We start from the raw sequence: 22,018 nt of genomic DNA, 5'->3' as shown, positions 1-22,018 counted from the left end.
AATCAATAGGAATGAATATATAACTTAAATGATTTTTGGTAAAGTGGCTTAAGAAGATTTGTTTTGAACTGGTGCTTTAAAAATAAATTAAATTGAATTTGATTGTGGGGAGGGGTATTGGGTTTTATATTAGATCCCTTACTTTTAAGTTAAAAAGTAGAATAAAAAACTGTAAATAAATTAGTTTTGGTTGGTCAAGACTTTTTCTTTTTGTTCAAAGAAATAATATTCTTATATCAAAACTTAATTTTAATGTCACTATATTAAGTGTTCGATTTCAGTTTAAAAAAATATTTAACATACATACTGTACATTATAAAATAAAAATAAAAACAGAAAAGACGAGAAACTGTAGCGATTTTATAAATGTACACGATTCACCCAAGTCTTTTGTTGGATATCTATATACTATGAATTATTTTGAGGTGAACTTCCTTTACTCTTTTGTACTTTAATCATTTCTGGTTATCCCATTGGCTCCGCGTCTGACGTCATGACGTCCTGATGTTTTATAGAGGGGTGGCTGATGGCGCTGAGGCAGACGGTGAAGGAGGGGGGGCTACCACAGCAGCAGGAGCAGGAGAGGAAGCGAGCGGAGGATGCTTATTTTCAAGGTGAGCTAATGTGGAATACAGGAAGGCTTCTTGTTCCGTAAAGACAGCAATACCACTTCTGGGCGTCTACCGCGTTAGAGGTGAAAGAAAGGAGACCGTATCAAAAATAAACAGTAAAACGGAAATTTAAATGGTCCCTTTTTAGCTGATTGGCTAGCATTAGCTAGATGGAATGAGGTGACTTTCGGCTCGGTTTGGAGTCTTGAAATTCAACAAAGTCCATGTAAAACTTGTTTTAAGTCAGCGTACGTACTAATGTTGACATGACCAGTAATTACATTTTCATTCTTATCTGAAGTTGACTTGTGTTCGCTTGTATATAGCACCAACAGAGACACATCTTGGCGCATGTCTAAAGCTGGGAATCAATGACCCAGTTTACTTCCTGTAAAGGAAATAAACAGGGGTGGAAAATCATATTGCGCTACCAGTAACATCTTCTGCTCGTTTCTTTACCGCTTGTATTGGAAAATCCATTATCTGTCTCTTGGTTTTTCTTATCCGCGTTGTCTGTTTCAGCTTCAGATGATGCTTTTCCCAATTTTTATGCTAGAAAACTGAGTTATGGACAGGAACATGCATCATAAATATGATTACAAGTAAAAGCTTTGATTCAAAGCAACATCCATGCGTGTTCTCTGAGAAGGAGCTGTAAAATCGAAAATGACTCCCAAGATTTTGTGAGTAGGTGGTCAACAATTGAGAAATGCTGGATCATTTCTGTTGTTGGTGAAATCACTGATGTTTTGCCATTATTATGTAGTCCAATTCATATGATTAGTGGGACTTATTAATCTTGACTTATATTGATGATAGACATGTTTTTTCAAACAAGAAAACTTCTGAAACAATATTCAGTTCCTCACTGAAATAACATCAAATTTGTCCATATAGATGTACAGTGAATCCAATCCAATCTTGTAGACATCTTCAAAGTCTGCTGTAGAGCTTGGCAGTTTGGTAAAAATCAGATCATGATGAAATGTTTCATATCAGTTGAGCATAATGCAAATCAAATAACTGTTTTTGTCAACCTTTTGTCACTGTTTACTGGTGGTGGAAAAAATCAGGTTATTTTTTATTTTAAATACTGATTTTTTTTTTATTTATTTTTTTTTAAGATAAACATTACATTGAACTTTATGCAGCTGCTTTGGTTTAATAAAAGTAGTTGGCTTAGTTTAAACTAAAATGTTGAGGGAAACATGGAAAAATAATAAAAAAAGAACCCAATAAAACAAACATTGTTTGCCTTTAAAAAGAAAATAAATTGCAATTCTTTATCTCCACAGATCAAATTTTTGTGTGGCTCTTTTCCAGCCACTTGATTGGTTAGTCTGGTGCAACTCTTATCATTGGCTCTTCATCTTTTAGGTCTATGTCGACCTTTAATATACGCCTCTAGTTTATTGCTAGTCTATTAATCGAGTTATTAAATATGGGGTTAAGTTCAGTTTACTATTGAAATTGGAAGCTTTGTCCTGATACAACTTTATCCTCTTCTGATTGCAAGATATACTGATATTGTAGCATTAAGTACTGGCCTATACTGATTACCAGATATGATAACGGCATGAATCGTACATATTTATAGTCCTCTTTTATCCTGACCTCTGACCCCTCTCCCCCCCAGCATGTGATGACTGAGGCCTGAAGGTTGAGAGGCTGCAGCAGCAGGACCTGCTTGCATCCAGCTTCAATGAAGGATGAAGAGCCCAGTGCACAGATGCAGGGATGTGGAGCACGGACGCGGGCAGGCCGGGTCTGGGGCCGGAGCCGGGTCTGGGGCCGGGGGAAGGTCCAACTGCTTACAACCTGAACAGCGCATCCCTATCTCCAAAGACGTCATCACTTCCTCCTCTTCCTCAGCCTTGTGGTTCATCAGGGACACTTGCGGCATCGTGTGCGCCATCATAACATGGCTGCTGGTGTTTTACGCTGAGTTTGTGGTGCTGTTTGTCATGCTGGTGCCCTCCAAGAATCTCGCGTACAGTATTGTGAACGGGACCTTGTTCAATACTTTGGCCTTTCTAGCCCTCGCCTCACACCTCAGGGCCATGTGCACTGACCCTGTATGTATACTGAGATGGATTTGTTTCTGTTACTGTTTTCTTTCTCCCTTCTGTAGTCCTGGTCCCTAAGATGTTTGTAAATGATTTGTTTTGTGCCAGGGGGCCGTGCCAAAAGGGAACGCCACTAAGGAATACATAGAAAGCCTTCAGCTGAAACCAGGGCAGGTGGTCTACAAATGTCCCAAGTGCTGCAGCATCAAGCCTGACCGAGCTCACCACTGCAGGTGAGGGAACGGCTGCAGCCGTCAACTCAGGCTGTCCGTACAGCTTCACATGAGAAAATGATTTAGATTAATCACCATGGAAACCTTCAGCTTTTCCTAATTTTAATCAGTTGACTACAATTATCTTTAGTACTTTGTGAAGAATTGAGTTCTTCCCTTTAGGATCAAGATTTCCATCTTTTATGTGCAGGTGCACCAAACTTTTAACATTCAACAAAGTTGAAAATAACTTCCAAATGTCTATGTAGAATCACAGTCAATACATTTGGATGTTGGAGTTCCTGAAATAAATGGAAAAGTTTAGAAAGTGAAACGCATTACAGAGATTAACTCCAGTGAAGGAGCTTAACTTTTATTGTTGGTGGCCCGAGGGAAACCAAGGCCACAGATGAGAATGACCATCAGTTTACACAATAAATAAATAGGAAATTTATATTTATAGTGTATATTTTTTTTTAATCATTTGTCCTTGGTGTTCTACTTCCCCTAATGAGATGAATTTCTGTGCCCTTCATGCTCTGATCCCTCTGGCTCAGTTAAAATAACTCTGCAATGAAGATGGGGTCAAAATTCCAGTCCAGCCAGTTTTTGCAGTTATGGCAGTTGTTGCTAAAGGAAAGACTGACACTTATTAGCTTTAGGATGTAATTACTTTCACAGAGTTGGCTTGATTAGTACGGCTTTTATTTCTTGGTAAATCACAGCTTAAAAACTATTCTGAATTTACTCGGGTAATCTACTGAAATACTGCTTTTACTGCATTGCATCATAAATTCCAGATTATTTTAGACTTCAGACAATTTAAAATTGCACTATTTATAAATGATGATTTTGTTGTTTTTTTTGTTTTTTAACATTTGCTTAAATTGCATATGTCGTGACAGTATTGTATGAGAATGATCATCTGTGACATAATGGAGCTCCCTGTGGTCCTAATGCTATCTACAGAAATGCTATCTGCTGTCAGAAACCAATCAGAGCCAGGAGGAGGAGCTTAGCGCTATCAATCAAGCTCCTGCATCTACAGCTCCCCCCTCACAACATAGCCTGTTATGAATGCTAAGGTTAGTTAGCATGGCCACCAGTGATGGTGGATAAACAATTTTACTGTAACGCTGAATTGTTTCTCTGTCATTAGCACGTTGAGTAGCGCATACACAAGGTTAATTGACAGTGCCAAGTTGCTCCTCCTGGCTCTGGTTGTTTCTGCAACTGGCAGAGAAGAGATGGAGAACATCAAATGTTTTATTTTATGATAAAAAAAATATGTTAATTAGTAAAACAAGTTTTACTATTTCTCATCTTTTTGTAAGTCAGTATAGTTTAGTAACTATTTGAATTTATTGATATTTTATCATCTAAATGAGTTATGCTTGAAGCTCGTTTACTGATGAATAAATATGCTCTGTATTTTTCTTCTTCTTGAAATCTCCAAATGACTAAAGCTTCTTATGTTTGTAGAAAGACGAATGACAGGCAGTTTCCATACCAATTGTAGTTAACTAAACAAAGAAGCAGGTAGCTGCAGACTAAATGTAGGATGGGATTAGAGTCTCTCTTCCAGTTTGATTAAAGGCTGTTGGTGGATATCTGCACCACTGTTTACTTCATGCTGCTGCTGTTTCAGGTAGAAACTGTAGACTGGTTCACAGTTCTAAGGCTGAACCGCTTTGAGAGTGGGAAGCAAAAATCTCCAAACCACCCAACTTTATATTTAGTCCCTCAGCTAACAGCTCACAAACAGCAGAGGAACACTTTGAGGCATTCAGCCTTCTCAGTTTTATGCTCACCGTGTTGAAGTGTGTGTGTGTCTACATACACTGATGTATGTTATCTCTTGAAACCATTTTCTAGTTTGATGTTTTACTTTCTGAAGAACAATATTACCTCATGGGAACCAAACCCTGGGCCTGATAGATGTAATATAATCCATCGCTGCTTTATGAGCTGAATTCCTTCTCTCCGTCTGATTCCCAGTGTTTGCAAACGATGCATACGGAAGATGGACCACCACTGTCCCTGGGTCAACAACTGTGTTGGGGAAAACAACCAAAAGTACTTTGTTCTTTTCACAGTAAGTTCACAGGAAATCTCCAATATTGCATCTATTTGCATTTTAAAAATGACATTGACACGAAAGCCTGTTAGGAAGTTGGCAGTTTTTTTGTGGTAAAATGCTTCACATGGTCTCACCGCTGTTTCCTTTTGGACCTAGATGTACATTGCTCTCATCTCTCTGCACTCTCTGGTCATGGTGGTCTTCCATTTCCTCTACTGCTTTGAAGATGATTGGACAAGTGAGTGGGTTTTTCTTCCTCTGTTGCACCTTGTCTTAGTGATCTAGATTCAAAAGCAAACCTGCATCTATGCTGCGAAAATTTCTTTCACACCCTTGTTCAAAAAAGGGATAAGTTGTTGTGAAACAAGTTTGCCCTCTCAAAGATAAATGAGGGCAAAAAAAAGTTTGTTTTTTTTTTTTTACTTTTTTTTTTTTTCCAAAAACATTTTTTATATTTTTTAGTTGCAATGCAATTTAAATGCACTATCACACTAGTGTAATAATATAAATACACTATGCTATTTCAATGTAGTGATTGAAATAGTGGATTTATTACATGGTTACAAGATGTGATAAGATTTGTCTTAAACATGATGCAACATGATTTGTCAGAAATATTAGGAAGGTTGATATGAAGTGTTACAAACTGATATTTGTCTATTTCCTACCTTAGGTCTCTGTTGATAATTATGAGAAATAATAGATGTGATCAGAGTCTGAAGATAGATAAAACATTTGGTTATCAGGAAAGCACAATAAAATGTAAAAATGGCAACTCGAAGGTAAAAAAACGTAAACTAATCAAATTTCAGAAGTGAGTAACCCTTCTTATTACTCAGTACCATGATCTAATTCTTAGAAGTTTGGTGACCTCTGACCTAAACTATGCTGTCAAGGTGATCAAAACGGGTCAATCAGTTTTTGTCTGAATTATTTCGGTTAGTGCTTTGGTTTGCATAACTGCCCTAAATTAGAAATTTCTATAAAGCAAACTGAGCCGCCTTCATGTTGTGAACCTCCTGATTGAAGTGTTAATGTTTTACTGCAGCAGTCAACAGGAAGTCATTGTATCTGAGGAGACTTGAGCGTTCAGTCCTTTATGTAACCATTGACTTGCCCTTTCACTTCCATGTCCCTCCATCACCCAGAGTGCAGCTCCTTCTCTCCTCCAGCAACAGTCATCCTCCTCATCCTCCTGTGCTTTGAGGGCCTCCTCTTCCTCATCTTCACCTCTGTGATGTTTGGCACCCAGGTCCACTCCATCTGTACCGATGAGACAGTAAGTTATCCGCTCAGTGGCGACTGACTTCCCTGTGCTCTTCTCTCATAACTTCCTGTCGTTTCCTTGTCCTCTGTGGATCTTCCCTCTGCTCTGCCTTACTTAGTCAGTTTTGACCTTCAGGTTCTGATATTCACCAAAAACATGTTTACCAGGTTGGAAGAATAAATTGTTTTTATTTTGATTTAGTGTGAATTTTTTGTTTCTCCCGTTTTGAAACAACAGCAGTACTTTGCCAGATGGACACTTATATTTTCAGAGAACAGCTCAAGGAACTGTTCCAGTTCTTTATAGAAATAAAGCTGCATGAGTTTCACAGTTTGATGCTGTGCTGTTTGCTCTGCAGGTTGCTGGTTAGTTCCATAATTATCACATTAAAGAATAAACAGATGTCTGTGCTGCTACAACAATCTGCAGGTCCATCAGACCTTTTCAGTCAAGTTGGTAAGCTTGTCACAATAATGACAATTAATAGTATGATAAATTAAGAGGAGCTTGATAACTTCCATTCTGATTGATTAACACTTTCTGAATGGAAACTTTGATACATGATACATTTCATTTATGATTTAAGTCGTGTGTGGTTTTCATTTCCATTTTATTTATTGTTTTTGTTTGCTTTGTTTGTCTTATTAGATATTTAAAATATCTTCCAGTTCCAGTGTTGAGTGTTCTTTACAAAATGAAAGTTTATTTATCTTTGAGAGGGCAAACTTGTATTATTTAATTATCACTATATTACTTGAAAAAGGTCTCAAAACAACAATATTATCGTTTATTGCAATTATTTCTGGGACAATGCATGTCCAGTAAAATGTGTCATTATGACAGGCCTACAGGTTTGTACGTCTAGTATTTTGGCAAAAGAATATTTGCACATTTTCATATTTTAGCTTTCTAAAACACATTTTCCATCCATCCATCTTCCTCCGCTTATCCGGGGTCACTTGTTCCTCTGAGGGAATCTCAAGGCGTTCCCATGCCAGCCAAAAAACATTGTCCCTCCAGCATGTCCTGGTCTTCCTCTGAGCCTCCTACCAGTGGGTTGTGCTTGGAACATCTCACCAGGGAGGCGTCCAGGAGGCATCCTGACCAGATGCCCATACCCCCTCAACTGGCTCCTCTTGATGTAAAGGAGCAGCGGCTCTACTCTGAGACCCTCGTGGATGACTCACCCCATCTCTAAGGGAGAGCCCAGATACCCATTAGAGAAAACTTATTTCGGCCTCTTGTATCCTTGACCCCGTTCCTTTGGTCATGACCCGAAGCTCATGACCATAGATGATGGTAGGAACATACATCGACTGGTAAATTGAGACCTTTCCTTTGTGACTCAGTTCTCTCTTCACCATGACAGACTGGTACAGCACCCGTTTCACTACAGATGCTGTGCCAATCCGTCTGTCGATCTCCCACTCCATTTTTCCCTCATTTGTGAACAGGATCCCGATATATTTAAACTCCTCCACTTGGGGCAGTAGATCCTCCCCGACCCATAGGAGGCACTCTGACCTTTTTTGGCTCAAGACCATGGCCTCGGATTTGGAGTCACTGATCCTCATCCCGGCCACTTCACACTTGGCCTTGAACCGCTCCAGTGGAAGCTGTAGATCAGGACCTGATGAAGCCAGAAGGACCACATCATCCACGAATAGCAGAGATGCGATCCTAAGGCCACCAAAACGGATCCCCTCAACATCTTGTCTGCTCCTAGAAATTCTGTCCATAAAAGTAATGAACAGAATCTGTGACAAAGGGCAGCCCTGGCGGAGTCCAACTCTCACCAGAAACGAGCCCGACTTACTGCCGGCAATGTGGACCAGACTCTGACACCGGTCATAGAGGGACATGACAGCCCGTATCAAAGGGCCCAGTACCCCATACTCCCAGAGAACCCCCCACAGGGCTCCCTGAGTGACACGTTCAAAAGCCTTCTCCAAGTCCATAAAACACATGTAGACTGGTTGGACGAACTCCCATGCACCCTCCAGGACCCTGCTGAGGGTGTAGAGCTGGTCCAGTGTTCCACGACCAGGACCAAAACCACACTGCTCTTCCTGAAGCCGAGGTTCGACTATGAGACTGACAGTCCTCTCCAGGACCCCTGAATATACCTTACCTGGAAGGCTTAACACATTTTCTCATGTTATAATCGAAAACATGAACTTATATTAAACCAATCATTTCAGTATCTCCATCTGCTATACCTGTTTATTCTTCATTAATTATTAAAAATCAAGCACAGTCTCCAGTCAGTTTTACAGTCGTCACTTTTAATGTGTTTCTCTTGATTGAAGCAATTTTAAAAAATTGTATCAAACTCTGACTGCTGGTCTGGTTTAGATGTCAAAGTACTGTAACAGTGTTTTTCTTTTTTTTTTCTTTTTTTCATTTTAGATACGATAATTATTATGGATCACACATGATGATTTAACAAACCATATTTAATAAAAGATGATAATTTTACATGTCTGTTACAGAGTTTCGAACAGGGCTGATTCAAGTTTCTTTAGGCACCAAAAGGCAACAAAATACCATCTTATTGAGGTTGATTGTCTGTAGTTTGAAGCTGTTGCGTATCTTGGTCAAGAGCCTGGATTAACTTTAGATGTAGATAGAAATAAATAGCACACAATAGAATTCATCCTTCTATCATCATGTAGTTTGATTGAAAGAAGTGTCGACAAGAAATAATACTATTCGATTGAGTTAATTATCTTAATAAAACCCGACTCGTCTTGCTCTCCTGCATTGGCTGCTTTGCAAACATCAGCCAATAGCATCAAGTAGTATCGCACCAGGATTGGTCAGCTTCCCAGCTGCGTTTTCTTTTGAAGACATTAGATATTCTGTATGAATAAATCTATGATTAGACACATTCTCCACATAAAAATCTTTTGGCAGGTATTGATCACTGCAGACTCTAAACCTGCCAGAACAGCAGGTTTACTGATGCTGTAACCCAGCTGCCTACAAACTGGAACCCATCAGTAGTTAAAGTCTGACTGATTCTCGCACTCCTCCATTTTCTTCCCCACCTTTTCGTCTCATCAGACACAGATCATTGATTGGCTTCAAGACCTTTTTTCCTGTTACTCTAGGTAATCACATTGTGCTACTGGAGGTAGACGTATATTGAAGCCGTGTTTCCGTTTCTTTTATTGTTGTTGTGTGGATCTTTTAGATAATTCTCAGCTGAAGAGCTAATGGGACAAACTGACCTTTCCAAATTTCTTCTTGTGTTTTTAACTTCTTTTTGTCTGCAACTCCTAATATAAACAAAAATGTGAGCTTGTCAATGAGCTAGCATGGCTCAAAGGACAGCGCAACACAAGCAGCTACAGTATCCTCACTGCCCTTGTTGTAGTTTTTGGCAGCTCCCATGCAGAAGAAAAGTGTTGCTTTCATGAAAAGCAATTTCAAAGAGTGCAAATATTTAAAGCTCTTTTTGTGCTCTGTACATGAGAGCTGGATGTACTGAGACGATTCAAAACATTGACAGTGACTTTGCACCTGACCAGTCGGGGTTTAAGCCATAACGGTGACGTTCCTTTTATGTTTTCTTCCCACATCTGTCTCCGTTTCTACTTTTTATTTTTGTTCCGTTTCTTTTAAACTTATAGCTTAATGGAAAGAAGTTAATAAGAAGTTAATAAGAAGGTTAATCTTTAGCCTAGCGTTGCTTTAGTTCTTGTTCTCTCTTCAGTTTTTATGTAGTTGATTTTGACAAGATTTCCACCTGCTGGAGTAAAATCGGGGTATAAGTTAAAATGTTCTTGCTTCACGGCGGCAGGTGGAGGAATGCTCTTAGTAGATGCTCAGAAATTTTACAACCTACAATAATCTTGATAAAAACCATCAGGTTTTAATGTGTTCATTGAAAAATCTTAGTCGCTTATTCTTAACTATAGTGTGAGGTAATTATAGCAATCAGCCTACAGGTAAGCAAGTGGCATTAATCAGCTAATTTCATAAAACATTTTAATAAGCTCAATCATATTTATTCTGATATTTGTCGACGACGATTATTTTAGAGACGACACAATTAAATTTTTTATGGTTTTGGTTGAGTGTGGTTTTTTTATCTCTGTTAATTGTTTTTGGTTCTTTATTTATAGCGGGTATTTAATATATCCGTCAGTTCCAGTGTTACGTTTTCTGTACACAATGAAAGTTTATTGATCTTTGAGTGGGCGAACTTGTATAATTATGCTATTATCAATATTACCATTAAATGGTCTCAAAACACCAGTACAATAATTACTGGGACAATTTATAAACCAGCAAAAATTTGTGGTGTGATCTTTACAGCCGTGTTAAAAATGTTCTATCATTTCCAAATTTCTAATCATTTTTTTGGCAGATAATTTTACCAGAGGAAAACATGCAAACTCAAATTTGGTTGTCTCTCGTTTTCAGGGCATAGAGCAGTTGAAAAAGGAAGAGCGAAGATGGGCTAAAAAAACTAAGTGGATGAACATGAGGGCGGTTTTTGGACACCATTTCTCTTTATTGTGGTTAAGCCCCTTCTCCACCCCTGACCATGGCAAGGCTGAAACCTACCAGTATGTGGTGTGAGGGAGCTCAGGACAGGGAATCAGAAGGCCTGGGAAAAGCTAGCCTGTTTGCTCCCACTCAGCCTGACTTGCAGTGTATGTCCCACACAAGCCATGGACAGCTTGTCATGTGCTCTTTGTGCTGCCAACTAAGTGAGCAATGTTATTTTATTATATTTTTTGTTTGCCTTTACAAGTCGAGTTGCAGAGAAAAAGAAACACTGTCTGTCTTTTTGCGAACACTGTGATAAATCAGTTTTTTTTGTTGTTTTTTTTCTGGTGTTTTCTCTTATCAGAAACTGTCTGTTCTTGCTTGGTGCATAATCTTCCTGTGTTTTGTTCAAGGATACGTTCAGCCAAATTACAAAAGAAAAAGGGAATAAAAGGGAAAATGACATCTCTTCCTCCTGCAGGTATATGTCTGTTCTTGTAGGTTAGGTGACTAAAACGGTGAAAAATCAAAATGAAATCGATTGATTAGATTATGAGAGTAGCCAGAAGAGTTTAACCTGCAGGTTTTTATCAGGGACATGTGAAGGAATGCACCTACCTCATCTGCTGAAAAATCTGTTTAGCCACTGGTTCAGTCCAGATACACCTACTGAGATATATCCAGTATACAGGATGCCTTTCGAAAGATTTCATGCCCCTTGATTTCTTCCCATTTTGCAGCAAAAATTGAACAATGTGCAAAACGGTAAGAAACGTATCCCAAAGGTCTTGCAGCTTGAATTGCAGTTAAAAGTGGTTCTACAACATTTTGGGTCACGAGAGTTGAATAAATCATTTTCTGCACTACTATAGACGAGATGCAGTGATAAATCGGTGTTGATTTCCTTCATGTTGGGTGTTGAACGATCGAACGTCTGAAAATCAGCCGCTGTCCTGTTTTGTGCAGCAGGTCACCTCTGCACATGAGTGATTAACAATAGTCACCTCACTTTTGCCAACTTGGTCTGTTTTCCCACCTGATAGTTCGCTAGGCTCAGTTTGACTGAGGACCAGAATTGCAACATTTGTTATTTTCAGCTGAAGCAGTTTGCTTTCACACTACACCAGGGGTCCCCAAAGTGGGTCCTCGAGGGCCGGCCTCCTGCATGTTTTAGTTCTCTCCTTGGTTTAACGCACCTGAATCAGATGATGGCTCGTTAGAAGGCCTAAGAAGAACATTGACATGCTGAAAAGGTTGTTGGTGCCACCAGGGAGAAAACTAAAACGTGGACCGAGATTGGTGACCCCTGCACTACACTGTGTCCAACAAACCAAACCCTTTGGAAGACATGTTCCCCTCCTTGCCTGTAGAGGCGCTGTACCAAGAACCGCTGAGGGAAATGACATAAAAATCTCTGAAGATATTTAGAGGAGCTTCTTTCTTCATAAAGCCAAACTCAGATTTTATTTGTTGTAGGATTTTTCTTTTGGCGTTGATAAAAGACCAAGTCATTCAGATTTATTCGCATCACCAATGGGCATTTGATGAGCCATTACTCCAGCTAGTATTAGACTCACGCCTCTATTTTGGTTGCATTTACCCAGAATTCCCTGCATTAATAGTCCGCTTCCTGCTTTTGGAGCGGGCTTGGAGTTCACATATGAATTGAGCCGCGTCAGTTCACTTCAGCTCAACAACTCTAGGTTTGTAGGCAGACCAGTTTTTTTTTTTGTTTTTTTTAGTTCCGATTGGTCATTCACACCTCTCCAAACAAACCAGACCATCTAAACCAGGGGTCTCAGACTCGCGGCCCGCGGGCCAACTGCGGCCCTCGGGACGATAGTTTGTGGCCCCCACCTTAATATGAAAGTTTAATGTTAGTGTGGCCCGCGAGCAGTGATGTCAGTAACGCGTTAATTTGTAACGTTACTGACGTCGGACCACTTTTTTCAGTAACGAGTAATATGCTATTTCAAATCCAGTAGTCAGACTACAGTTACTTATCAAAATCATTTTTGCGTTACTATCTTCTTTTGTAATTTAATCGTATTTCCTCTACTCGTCTTGTCGAGTGACCGACGTCTCTATGCGACAGAAATGTAAACAATGGAGGGAGATGCGCATTTTGTTGGTGGAAAAACTGGAACTATTTTGAGATTCTGCCGCCAAGTCCGATTATTATAAGCGACTTTGGGCTTCATTTTTTAAAGTTGCTTGCCGATTTAATGAGCGGCGGGTTGCGCCCTTTTGGGCTCGTTTTTGAACGTGAAGTTGCTCATTTGGGTTTGGAAATAAGCAGAGACTCATAATAAATCCCAGAATTTGTTCGTCATTAAGGTAGTCTTACTCCATCTCTCCCTGTTCATCATTTCTCAGATGATCCGTCCCGCTGTGTCTTTGTTAATGTCAAGTTAATATATTACATCTGAATGACGTCGAGCTTCGCGTTGCGCTCCAGAAAACTGCAAATATCGAGACTAATTTAAACAGCGCAATAAACGTGAAAACAGCCACGAATGAACGTGTCCGTAGTTTCCAATAATTATAATGGCAACTTAATTCTAATTATTAATACTAAGATAAGTGTCACAAATCTGTGCAGCCATCTGAGCTGTGAGCTGCAGGAGGAGCTCTGTGCGCAGGGACACCAAACGCAGGGCCGTAACGCAGAACCTGGAGGCCGGGGGGGAGTGGGAGGGGGAGGGCTTTAAAATCCTTCTTAGAGTTTTCCAGACAACAGTGGACCACACAAACTACTCACGTTTTTTATTTTTCTACAATCTCCTCTTCAGTTCAACCTTATCAGTGGAGACACATTGTTGATGTTACCATTATAAAATAGCTTACAAAAAAGTATTGGCAAAGCTCAATGTGATTTTCACAGGAGGCAGAGCGTTGTTGTTAGCACCTGCTGAAAGTAACTAAAAAGTTACTTTTAGTGTAACTTAGTTACTTTCCAAATCAAGTAGTCAGTAATCTAACTAAGTTACTTTTTCAAGGAGTAATCAGTAGTCCGATTAAAGTTACTTTTTCAAAGTAACTATACCAACACTGCCCGCGAGTTTGATATGATTGGCACTTTTCAGTGTTGTGTGCGGAGCTGAACTAACTTACCAATCACAGTGCTTCAAATGGAGCTCATTGACCCGCAGTGCCACTCTGAACTCAAAGCCAAGTTCAGGGAGGTGAGTGGAAAAGCAGACAAGCTTGGGCAATTTTTGAGAGAATTGCCACCCAGCTTCCCTGAGCTTTCCCGAATGTTCAAGCGGACCATGTGTCTTTTTGGGAGCACATACTTGTGCGAAAAGCTCTTCTCTACCTTGAACTTCAATAAGTCCAAGTACAGGTCCAGACTTACTGACGAGCATCTTCAAGCTCTACTTAGGGTCTCAACTGCCTCCTCCCTTAAGCCAAATGTGGCTCGGCTATGCGAGAGGAAGCGCTGCCAGACCTCTCGCTGTATGAAGTAGGCAGAAGAAACAGTTTATAAACTGTTATATTCATAACAGTTTATGTTCAATGTTCCATTCATGTTCAGAAAGTTAAAGGTTAAAGAACTGTTAATACAGCCATTTGAATCTGAAATATTATAATTACATTTATCTAGTCTTCTATAGCTGCTGTGTTATTATTATATTTTATTTATTTATTACTGATTAATTTTTTTTCTTATGAATTGTTAATTTATTTATTTTTTCATCTTATTTTGTGTTTAAAAAATAAAAATAAAGACATTTGATAACATTGGAATGTTTTTGTAAGAGCTTTTCTTGTGGAAAACCCGATGCGGCCCAGCCTCACCCAGACTCTACCTCCATCGGCCCCCAGGGAAATTGAGTTTGAGACCCCTGATCTAAACAGACAAACAGATTAATGAGGACTGAACAGGGCTGTTATGAATGCATACTTAACAATTTGTGTCACTATATTTATATATAGTATATCTATATATGTTTTGACTTTCTAGACCAAAAAATTTATATTGGTCAAAATCTGAATCGGCAAGTCAGACATTTAAATGATCTGTGATCAGTCAGAAAACAACAATCGGTGCACTCCTGTCTCTCACCTACAATCCTATATGAACACATTGTGACTTAACTGTGATGAAAGGTGAACCAGTTCAAGTCGTAAAGCACTTTAAGGATTTATCTCAAGGTATACAAGCTGCTGCACAGCCACTAATCATCTAAAAAAAATTTTTCTGCTACACTCCCACGATGAGCTAAAATGGGAAATTAGTGTTAAATATATTCTGTAATTTAGCTGAACGATCTGTTTTTTGTTTTTTTTTGGGGCAAATTTCTGTTTCCTAATTGAAGTGATTCCTTTGTGAAACCAGATCCATGAACTTTTAATTGCCGCCAAAAGCTGCTCATCAGCAGCTCCTTTATTGCTGTTTCAAGTTGAGTTGAACTATTTTTATTTTTTTATTATTATTTTGTATGAAGGGCAGATTTTAAGAATCAGAAATGAAAACTGTTTAGTTCTCCCTGTTCCGTACTATCCTGACCTTTCCTTCTCTGATCAGCCTCCATCTTGGCCGCTTCGCTTCGCTTCGTTTTGCCTTCAGTCTCTTCACAAAGTTCTCAGGTGTCTCGGTGTCACAACGTTTGTTTTTTATATTTTGGAAGTGCAACAAATGGTGAAAACATGCTGAAGCTAAGTGCTGAGGCCTCACACGTTCAAAAAAAGCCAATAAATTATGACAATTGTTAAAAGTGTATCAGGGAAGGGAAACCAGTGGGAGAAAGATTCGGCTGTTGCCACTTGTTGCAGCTCAAATGCTGAAGCTTTTGTCCAGGAGTGTCTGTGGCTGACCTGTATGAGAACTCAGACCTGGAGATGACTTCCTGTTCGGACACAATAATAACCAGATGTATGTTCTTATGTCGGCTTTTTTTTTTTTTTGACCATATTTTAATATTTATCGATGGTCTCAAGGAACAAACAGTGGAAAAATGGTAACACTTTTTTTCTTTTTTTAGTTTTCAAGAGTCATTATTGTAATTGTTACCATGAATGAAAATTATTAAAAGAAAAGTTTCTCAAAATATAAAAAATGTGACAAATGCCCAGCCCTAACTTAAACTCTTTGAATTTTAGAAAATTGTGATACAAACTCAAGTGCGTACTCAATGTCTTACGCTTCTAAAATATTTGAAGCAAACCTGTATTTTCCCATGTTGTGGAACAGGCGTGGGCCGCTCCGGTTCCTGTAGTTTAAAGTCTTTGTAATGAGACTGAGGAGAACGTGCTGGAGTGACTGCCTTGTTCTTCGGCTCGTTGAAACACAGTAACTCACATGCGGCCTTCTCCCTCCTCTGGCTGCTTACTGCACCACAGCTGGCTGCAATAATGTAATGTTGCATTATAGGATGTGTAAACGTAATCAGTGGATGCCTTTCCATCTGTTACTAAAACACGAGGTGAAGTCTGAACTTGAAAAGTCGACTTCTGAAAAGTCAATTTGCTCCTTTTACTTAAAAATGAACAAAAAAAAATCCCAACAGAGCAAATTTTGCATCCACCATCAGTATTGTATGGAAGCACATTTCCACCACTTTGCATGGTATTTTATCAACTTGAGGGATACAGAGTCTGTTGTGAGAAACCGGAGCCTCTGTAGTAACCAGACCATTCATGAAAACGTTTGTTGCTGTGGTTCTGTTTGGTTCTACTACACACCTGTGTAGTAATGTCAAAAGAACAATAGATACCATTAATTTGATATAGTTTGAGTTGTTTTTTTTTTTTTTTTTTTGCTTTAAATTATTATGTAAATACTGTGGTGGCACAACCATGACGACCCAGGAGCTAGATCTGATTACATCGTTTATTCAATTCCAAATGAAATCAACAACCAGTACGCCCAAAAAAGCATTCTTCTTTTTTTTACTTCTTTATAATACCATCTAGGTATTTAAAGTTTAAATAACTATATTGTTTAATTGGGGCGGGGGGTGTTTTGTGGCCCCCTCATTGTATTGTGATCTGCCACAATACAATGAAACTGCTGCATTGTTGCTCATGGTTGTGACCCATACAGGTCCATCCCTCTTCTGGATTGTTTAACTCTGAAATTTCAGGTACAGAAAACTTGGGTTTGATTTTTCTTGATGCCAGCATTTCTTTCCTCATGAGCTTCGGTATGGAGAACCGGCTCACCGGTGTCTTATTGTGTATTTGACATAACTGTAATATTTCCATGCTGCACCAGTCTGGAATAATCTTCCCTCAACACACACACACACACACACACACACACAACCTGTGTCTGTCTGTAAATGTGCATTTTATCCTCAGCCAAAGAGTGTGTGTCTCCCAACACCAGCTGGACTTGGTCACATGTTTCAGTCACCGCTGCTGTAAACCCTGACTTGTGCTTCAGCAGTGAGATGTTTGTTGAAACACTGGCTGTGTGAAAACAGAGTAGATTCTGTTGGTTCGATTGAAGAAGGGATCATCCTCTCACCTTCATTCCCTGTTTGTTCATGAGCGTGTGCCACTCGGTTGCTGTAAAAGCGCGCCAAAATCAGCACAAAGCCCCACAACGTTCTGCTGACTCAGTGGACTTTGATGTGAAAACCCTCTGAAGGAGCGCTGGCTCGTCTTTAAAAGCCTCGGCTGCTGGAAGAGGAGCGGAATCCGGTGTGGATGGGAGTTGGGCCGGAACACCCGGCATGGCATCCTGCACCGTTCTGGACTGCGTTAAAGCATTTAGGAAAGCCTAAACCTTCACCATTCGTACTTACACATGCTTAAAAAGGACAAAGCTGCACTTTGTTTGTATTGTTTCCATATTCTCTCTGATGCTGCATTTCCATTGCAAATGTGCGCAAAACTGTTCATATTCTGCTAATGTCGAGGGGGGGAAAAGAATCGCAAATGCGGTCTTTCCATTAAATAAAAAATGAAATTAAACGGGGATAAACTTGTTCAAAATCATGGCAGTGACGGATGTAAACAGTTACATGAGATGCATTCATAATTCAGCCATGATGGCGCTAGACCTCATCTGTAAGCCATCAGAGGAGACGTCGCATTGGAGCGACGAGCAGCTAATGCCTGGGAACGGCTACCTATGCGGCATTTTGGGGAAATTTTACAGAAGATCTACAGATTCTAAATGTTGGAATGACGCAATTTCTTATGAACTGGGAGATGCTGTGAGAGCTCTGGTGGAGCCAGCTGCATAATGTCTTAAAAAAAAACACAACAAAACTAAACAAAAGAAACCATCATCCTCCTACCACTTCCTGTTGTCTTCTTCGTCGTTTTTGCCAGTAGTAACATCCGGCTGCTGATCACACGGCTCATGTGATGCGGTAAAAAGTGTTTCCATTACAGTTTTGTAAAATATGGCTATTTTGATAAGGTTGAAAAACCACCTCATTCTAGCTCTAAAACTTTTTAGTGTAAAACGTGTTGGGTTTTTTTTGCTTGTTTGTTTGTTTCAAATGATTTTTTTTCATTCAGTAAATTTATTTTCATAATGTCAATTTGCGCAATTTTAAGGAAACGCAGCTGGTGTTTCAGAGGTTTGGTTCCTCTCAAGTGTTTATGCATGGCAGTTAGTTTGGTCATGTCTGTGAAAACAGCTGGTGAAATGATTCGGATGGCAAGATAAATTTTTTTTTTTAATCTTTTGTTTGTTTTTTTCCCCCAAATTTTTAAAATGGTTTTTAAATATCACACACATATTTCAGGACTTGATGCAGAGAATAAATCCTTCTCCGTTGCAAAGCAGAATGTGTTTTGGCTTTTCTTGTTGGGGGAGTGTTTGTGTTACTGATGATGAACTAAACTTTCCCTGAACTGTACGCTGTTCTTTGACCCCCTCCTCACACATGACCCCTGGTTTTCCTTCCATCCCTGTTTTTTTTGTTTTTTTGTTTTTTTTTTCTTCCATTCTTTCTTTTAATCTGCCTCTCTCCTATGCAGTGTCCTCTCCACACTCATGCATTCTGCTTTGGTTGATAACTCACTCTGCCCAAAGCTTTCTGAGGCAGACTTTAGAACCGTGACGGAGGTAAGCTGAGGAGGAGCTCGTCGCTGTAGCCGTCCCGTCGAGCTTAGCGCGCCTCTAGCATGCAGGTTTCAGTCATGGCAGGTCCAATGTGTCTCAGTTCCTCTTTGTTTTAAGTTCAACCAAACAAATGGGAATGAATGAGTGAGCTTAGTGAGAATAATATTGCATGTCTCATCTTGATTCTTTTTATTATTTGTGGAGTTTTGGGTTTTTTTCTCATTTGCAGGCTTTCTTTTGTTATTATTTTTTAATTTTTTTTTTATTTTGCTGTTTCGTTTCTCGTACAGAGTCTGTTGTAGTCCACTGTTGGTAGAGGCGCTGCTGTTTCTACTGGCCATCAAGTTAAAACACCAGTTTACACACACGGTTCCTACACAGTCTGGAAATGCTTGGAATCCAATTTTTACAAGTTTTTATTAATGTGGGGAAAAAGTAGTAGGGGGAAAAAAAAAGTTTATCCCGTGTTACTTTGATCAAAACTAATAACTTGTCGCTCATCTCCATTGCCGGATCATCCTGGGATGAGGATCATTCCTGATCCTGGGATGATTCATGGCTGCAGTGTGTATTCTAATGGTTTGGCACATATTTTGTGGATCTGGACTTGGAAAATGCCAAAAGTATATTTCATACATTTCCATTGAGTGGGAACTTTATGAGACAGTAGTCACTAAATGTATTCTTCCCATTAAAGCTACAGTATCTAACTTTTATAAACATTTTTAATTTATTTTTTTTTTTTACGTATTTGTTAAAACTATTACCTTGTCATAACATCGTAACAAAACAATTTGTGAAAAAATCCACCTCCTCTACCTTCTTGTAGACCTACTGCCATGTGGGACTGCACCTCCAATCAGAGCCAGGAGGAGGAGCTGCAGCCTCTCCTCCTGGCTCTGATTGGTTGTTTTTGACTGAACAGTGTATTTCTGCAGCTGGCTGTCGGACCATAAGTAGGAGCTTTATTTTTGTCACAGATTCTCATGTTATGCTGTCAAGACATGGTGACAGTTTTGATAAACATGTGAAAAACATAAAAAGTTTCATACTGCATCTTTAAGAACTGCTTTTAGAATTATAGTGCAAAAAACACAAGTGTGTTTGTTTCTCATTTGGACAGAATGTTCCATTCTGTTGGTCTAGGAAGGTTAAATATAAACAAAAAAAAATAAACTGTCCCATGACGTCATCTGGCATCTTCCTGATCTGGTTAAAGTGTCCATTACATATCAAAGATATTGCACTTCTTGTCAGATTTTCTGGCCAGTACAAACAGGAGAAATGCTTTGCAGGAACCAATACATTTTAATGTTTTTTCTTTTTCAAAGACCTCTAATGCTCCAGCTGTGTTTGCACCGTTGTTAGTCATGCAGCATTAAGGTGTGTGTGTGAGTGTGTGCGTGTGTGTGAGACGGTGGGTGCACATGCTCACTGTGGTGTCGTCCTCAGGGAATCGAGCGTCTGAAGGGGGAGACGGGGAGGTGGGGCAAAGTGCCCTGCTGGGAGGCCATGCGGACGGCGTTCGGGGGCCGGCCCTCCCCGTCCTGGTTCAGCCCCTTCACAGGCCTCAGCTGTCAGAACCGGCCTGTGGACCACGTCCCCGTCCCGCAGGGGGACATCATTGAGCAGGACGTCATAGAGATACCACTCACACCTACTTCATGACGACCAAGGGACTGCGGGGTTTTTTCTATTTCATTTTTTTGATAATTGAAATGTGATACTGTCTAGAATATCAACTTATTTTATGTGTTTTTGATTGGACGTGTTTTCCCTGTAAAGGTGTTGGCAGAAATATTTTTCTACTTTGGGGTATAAGGGTTTGTTTTCGAGCAGAGTTGTGTAGTGTACTTATGAGCAGTCAGTATCCTACCCCTGCAGTCTGAGGTCCCAAAATTATTCAGGGTTTTTCTGGTGGTTGAGTCAGTCATGGTAATCAGGACTGCTGCTGCACTACAAAAACACACAGTCTGGTTTGGTCTGTAGACTTGAAATGAGATTAAAAAAAATAACTTGTGTACTTGTAACTTTTCATCAATATTAAGGAATTATTTACTTAAACAGGCTCACATCTTACTGAAGAAGTACTGGATCCACTGGCAGATTTTTTTTTACTTCTTTTTCGGATAAATTGAGATCTTTTAACATGGGAAAAACATCTTATAAGTGAACTAATTTGTTGGTGGAACAGGGAAAACTGAATGAGCGAAGCGTCTGGGACATCCAGTTATCGTTGCAGAGCGAACAGACTTGATTTTTAACGGAGTGCACATAAACGGACAGCATGCTGGTCTGTTGGCGGCGCTTCACCAGAACAAATCTGCTCCATTCATCTGGAAAGTGATTTCTTAGCTTGCTCAGACCAAAGAAATTGACCCAAATTACTACAAACCCAAATGTTTTCCTCAAGCATCAATCTTAGTGGAGTTGAAATCATACTGCTAAATAACAGTAGAGCCCTGTAATCTACTGGACTGTCAGTTATTTCTGAAATAAGACAAAAAAGCCACAGTACTGAAAACAGTTTCTTATCGTGTGCCTTATCCTTAATTATGACTAATCTGAGTGGATTCACTTTAGCATCTGATCTCTGTTCGTTGGAGTGTCTCATGTCTTCCGTTTATGAAATCTTAGAAACAAACCTGGAACTGATTGGTTAGATGAATTAATGTTAATTAAATGGTGAATGGGTGCTGGATACTATAGGACTATGCATAATGTTTACAGTCCTCTTGTTGTGTGATTTCATTTTTTAATGAATATATATACAGATATTTATATTCTCTGTTCTTCCGAAGCTGTTTTATATGACTAATAAAAATTCATTGTTAATTACAACAAAAAAAAACTCAGCTGCTTCTTCAGACAAACTTGCATTTTGGAAAAAATTTTTTTAAAGTATATAAAACAGAAGGTTTGAATTAAAAAAAAAATAAATTCTGTCAGATCAACAGTTTATCTTTTGACTCTGTGCAGGGGTTAAGAACAGTGTGGTAGTGAGCGCATGTTATTTAATACCTGCAGATTTAAGTGAGGGATGTTTGTTGATACTTTGTGATTTTCTCATGTCTTCCACAGTGCTATGCATAAAGCCACCACAAGGTGGCGTGAAAACACGAACAAAGCAAGCATTGATCATTTTTGTAGAGCTTTCTCATACCTGAACAAAATAAACTAATACTTGGAACTATTTGTGAATTGTATTTTTTCAGTTTCCCGCAGCCTGGATTCCTGGATAAAATCTGTTTCT

At 39.4% G+C, this 22,018-nt stretch overlaps 1 protein-coding gene across 2 annotated transcripts; it reads left to right on the top strand.

The window, feature by feature from the left end:
• Window positions 1–509: 509 nt before the first annotated feature.
• zdhhc3a (zinc finger DHHC-type palmitoyltransferase 3a) lies at window positions 510–21,606 on the top strand. Of its 2 annotated transcripts, none has more exons than XM_044117394.1 (7): window positions 510–614; window positions 2,248–2,686; window positions 2,786–2,910; window positions 4,888–4,984; window positions 5,126–5,207; window positions 6,118–6,248; window positions 10,668–11,541. In XM_044117394.1, the coding sequence occupies exons 2-7, from the start codon at window positions 2,321–2,323 to the stop codon at window positions 10,824–10,826; spliced, it is 960 nt and encodes a 319-aa protein (XP_043973329.1). In that variant the 5' UTR covers window positions 510–614; window positions 2,248–2,320; the 3' UTR covers window positions 10,827–11,541. The 2 variants fall into 2 exon arrangements, with proteins under 2 accessions (XP_043973329.1, XP_043973328.1); XM_044117393.1 differs by lacking the exon at window positions 10,668–11,541 and adding an exon at window positions 20,218–21,606 and having other exon boundaries at window positions 516–614.
• Window positions 21,607–22,018: the final 412 nt, after the last annotated feature.

The sequence above is a fragment of the Gambusia affinis genome, linkage group LG05 (assembly GCF_019740435.1).
Source record: "Gambusia affinis linkage group LG05, SWU_Gaff_1.0, whole genome shotgun sequence".
Classification (NCBI taxonomy): domain Eukaryota; kingdom Metazoa; phylum Chordata; class Actinopteri; order Cyprinodontiformes; family Poeciliidae; genus Gambusia; species Gambusia affinis.
This window is presented reverse-complemented; position numbering and strand designations above follow the sequence as displayed.

Coding starts and splice junctions, on each gene's coding strand:
- zdhhc3a (XM_044117393.1), top strand. CDS start 2,321: ATGAAGAGCCCAGTGCACAGATGCAGGGATGTGGAGCACGGACGCGGG. Junction 2,687..2,785: donor GGGCCATGTGCACTGACCCT/GTATGTATACTG, acceptor GTTTTGTGCCAG/GGGGCCGTGCCAAAAGGGAA. Junction 4,985..5,125: donor AGTACTTTGTTCTTTTCACA/GTAAGTTCACAG, acceptor TTTTGGACCTAG/ATGTACATTGCTCTCATCTC.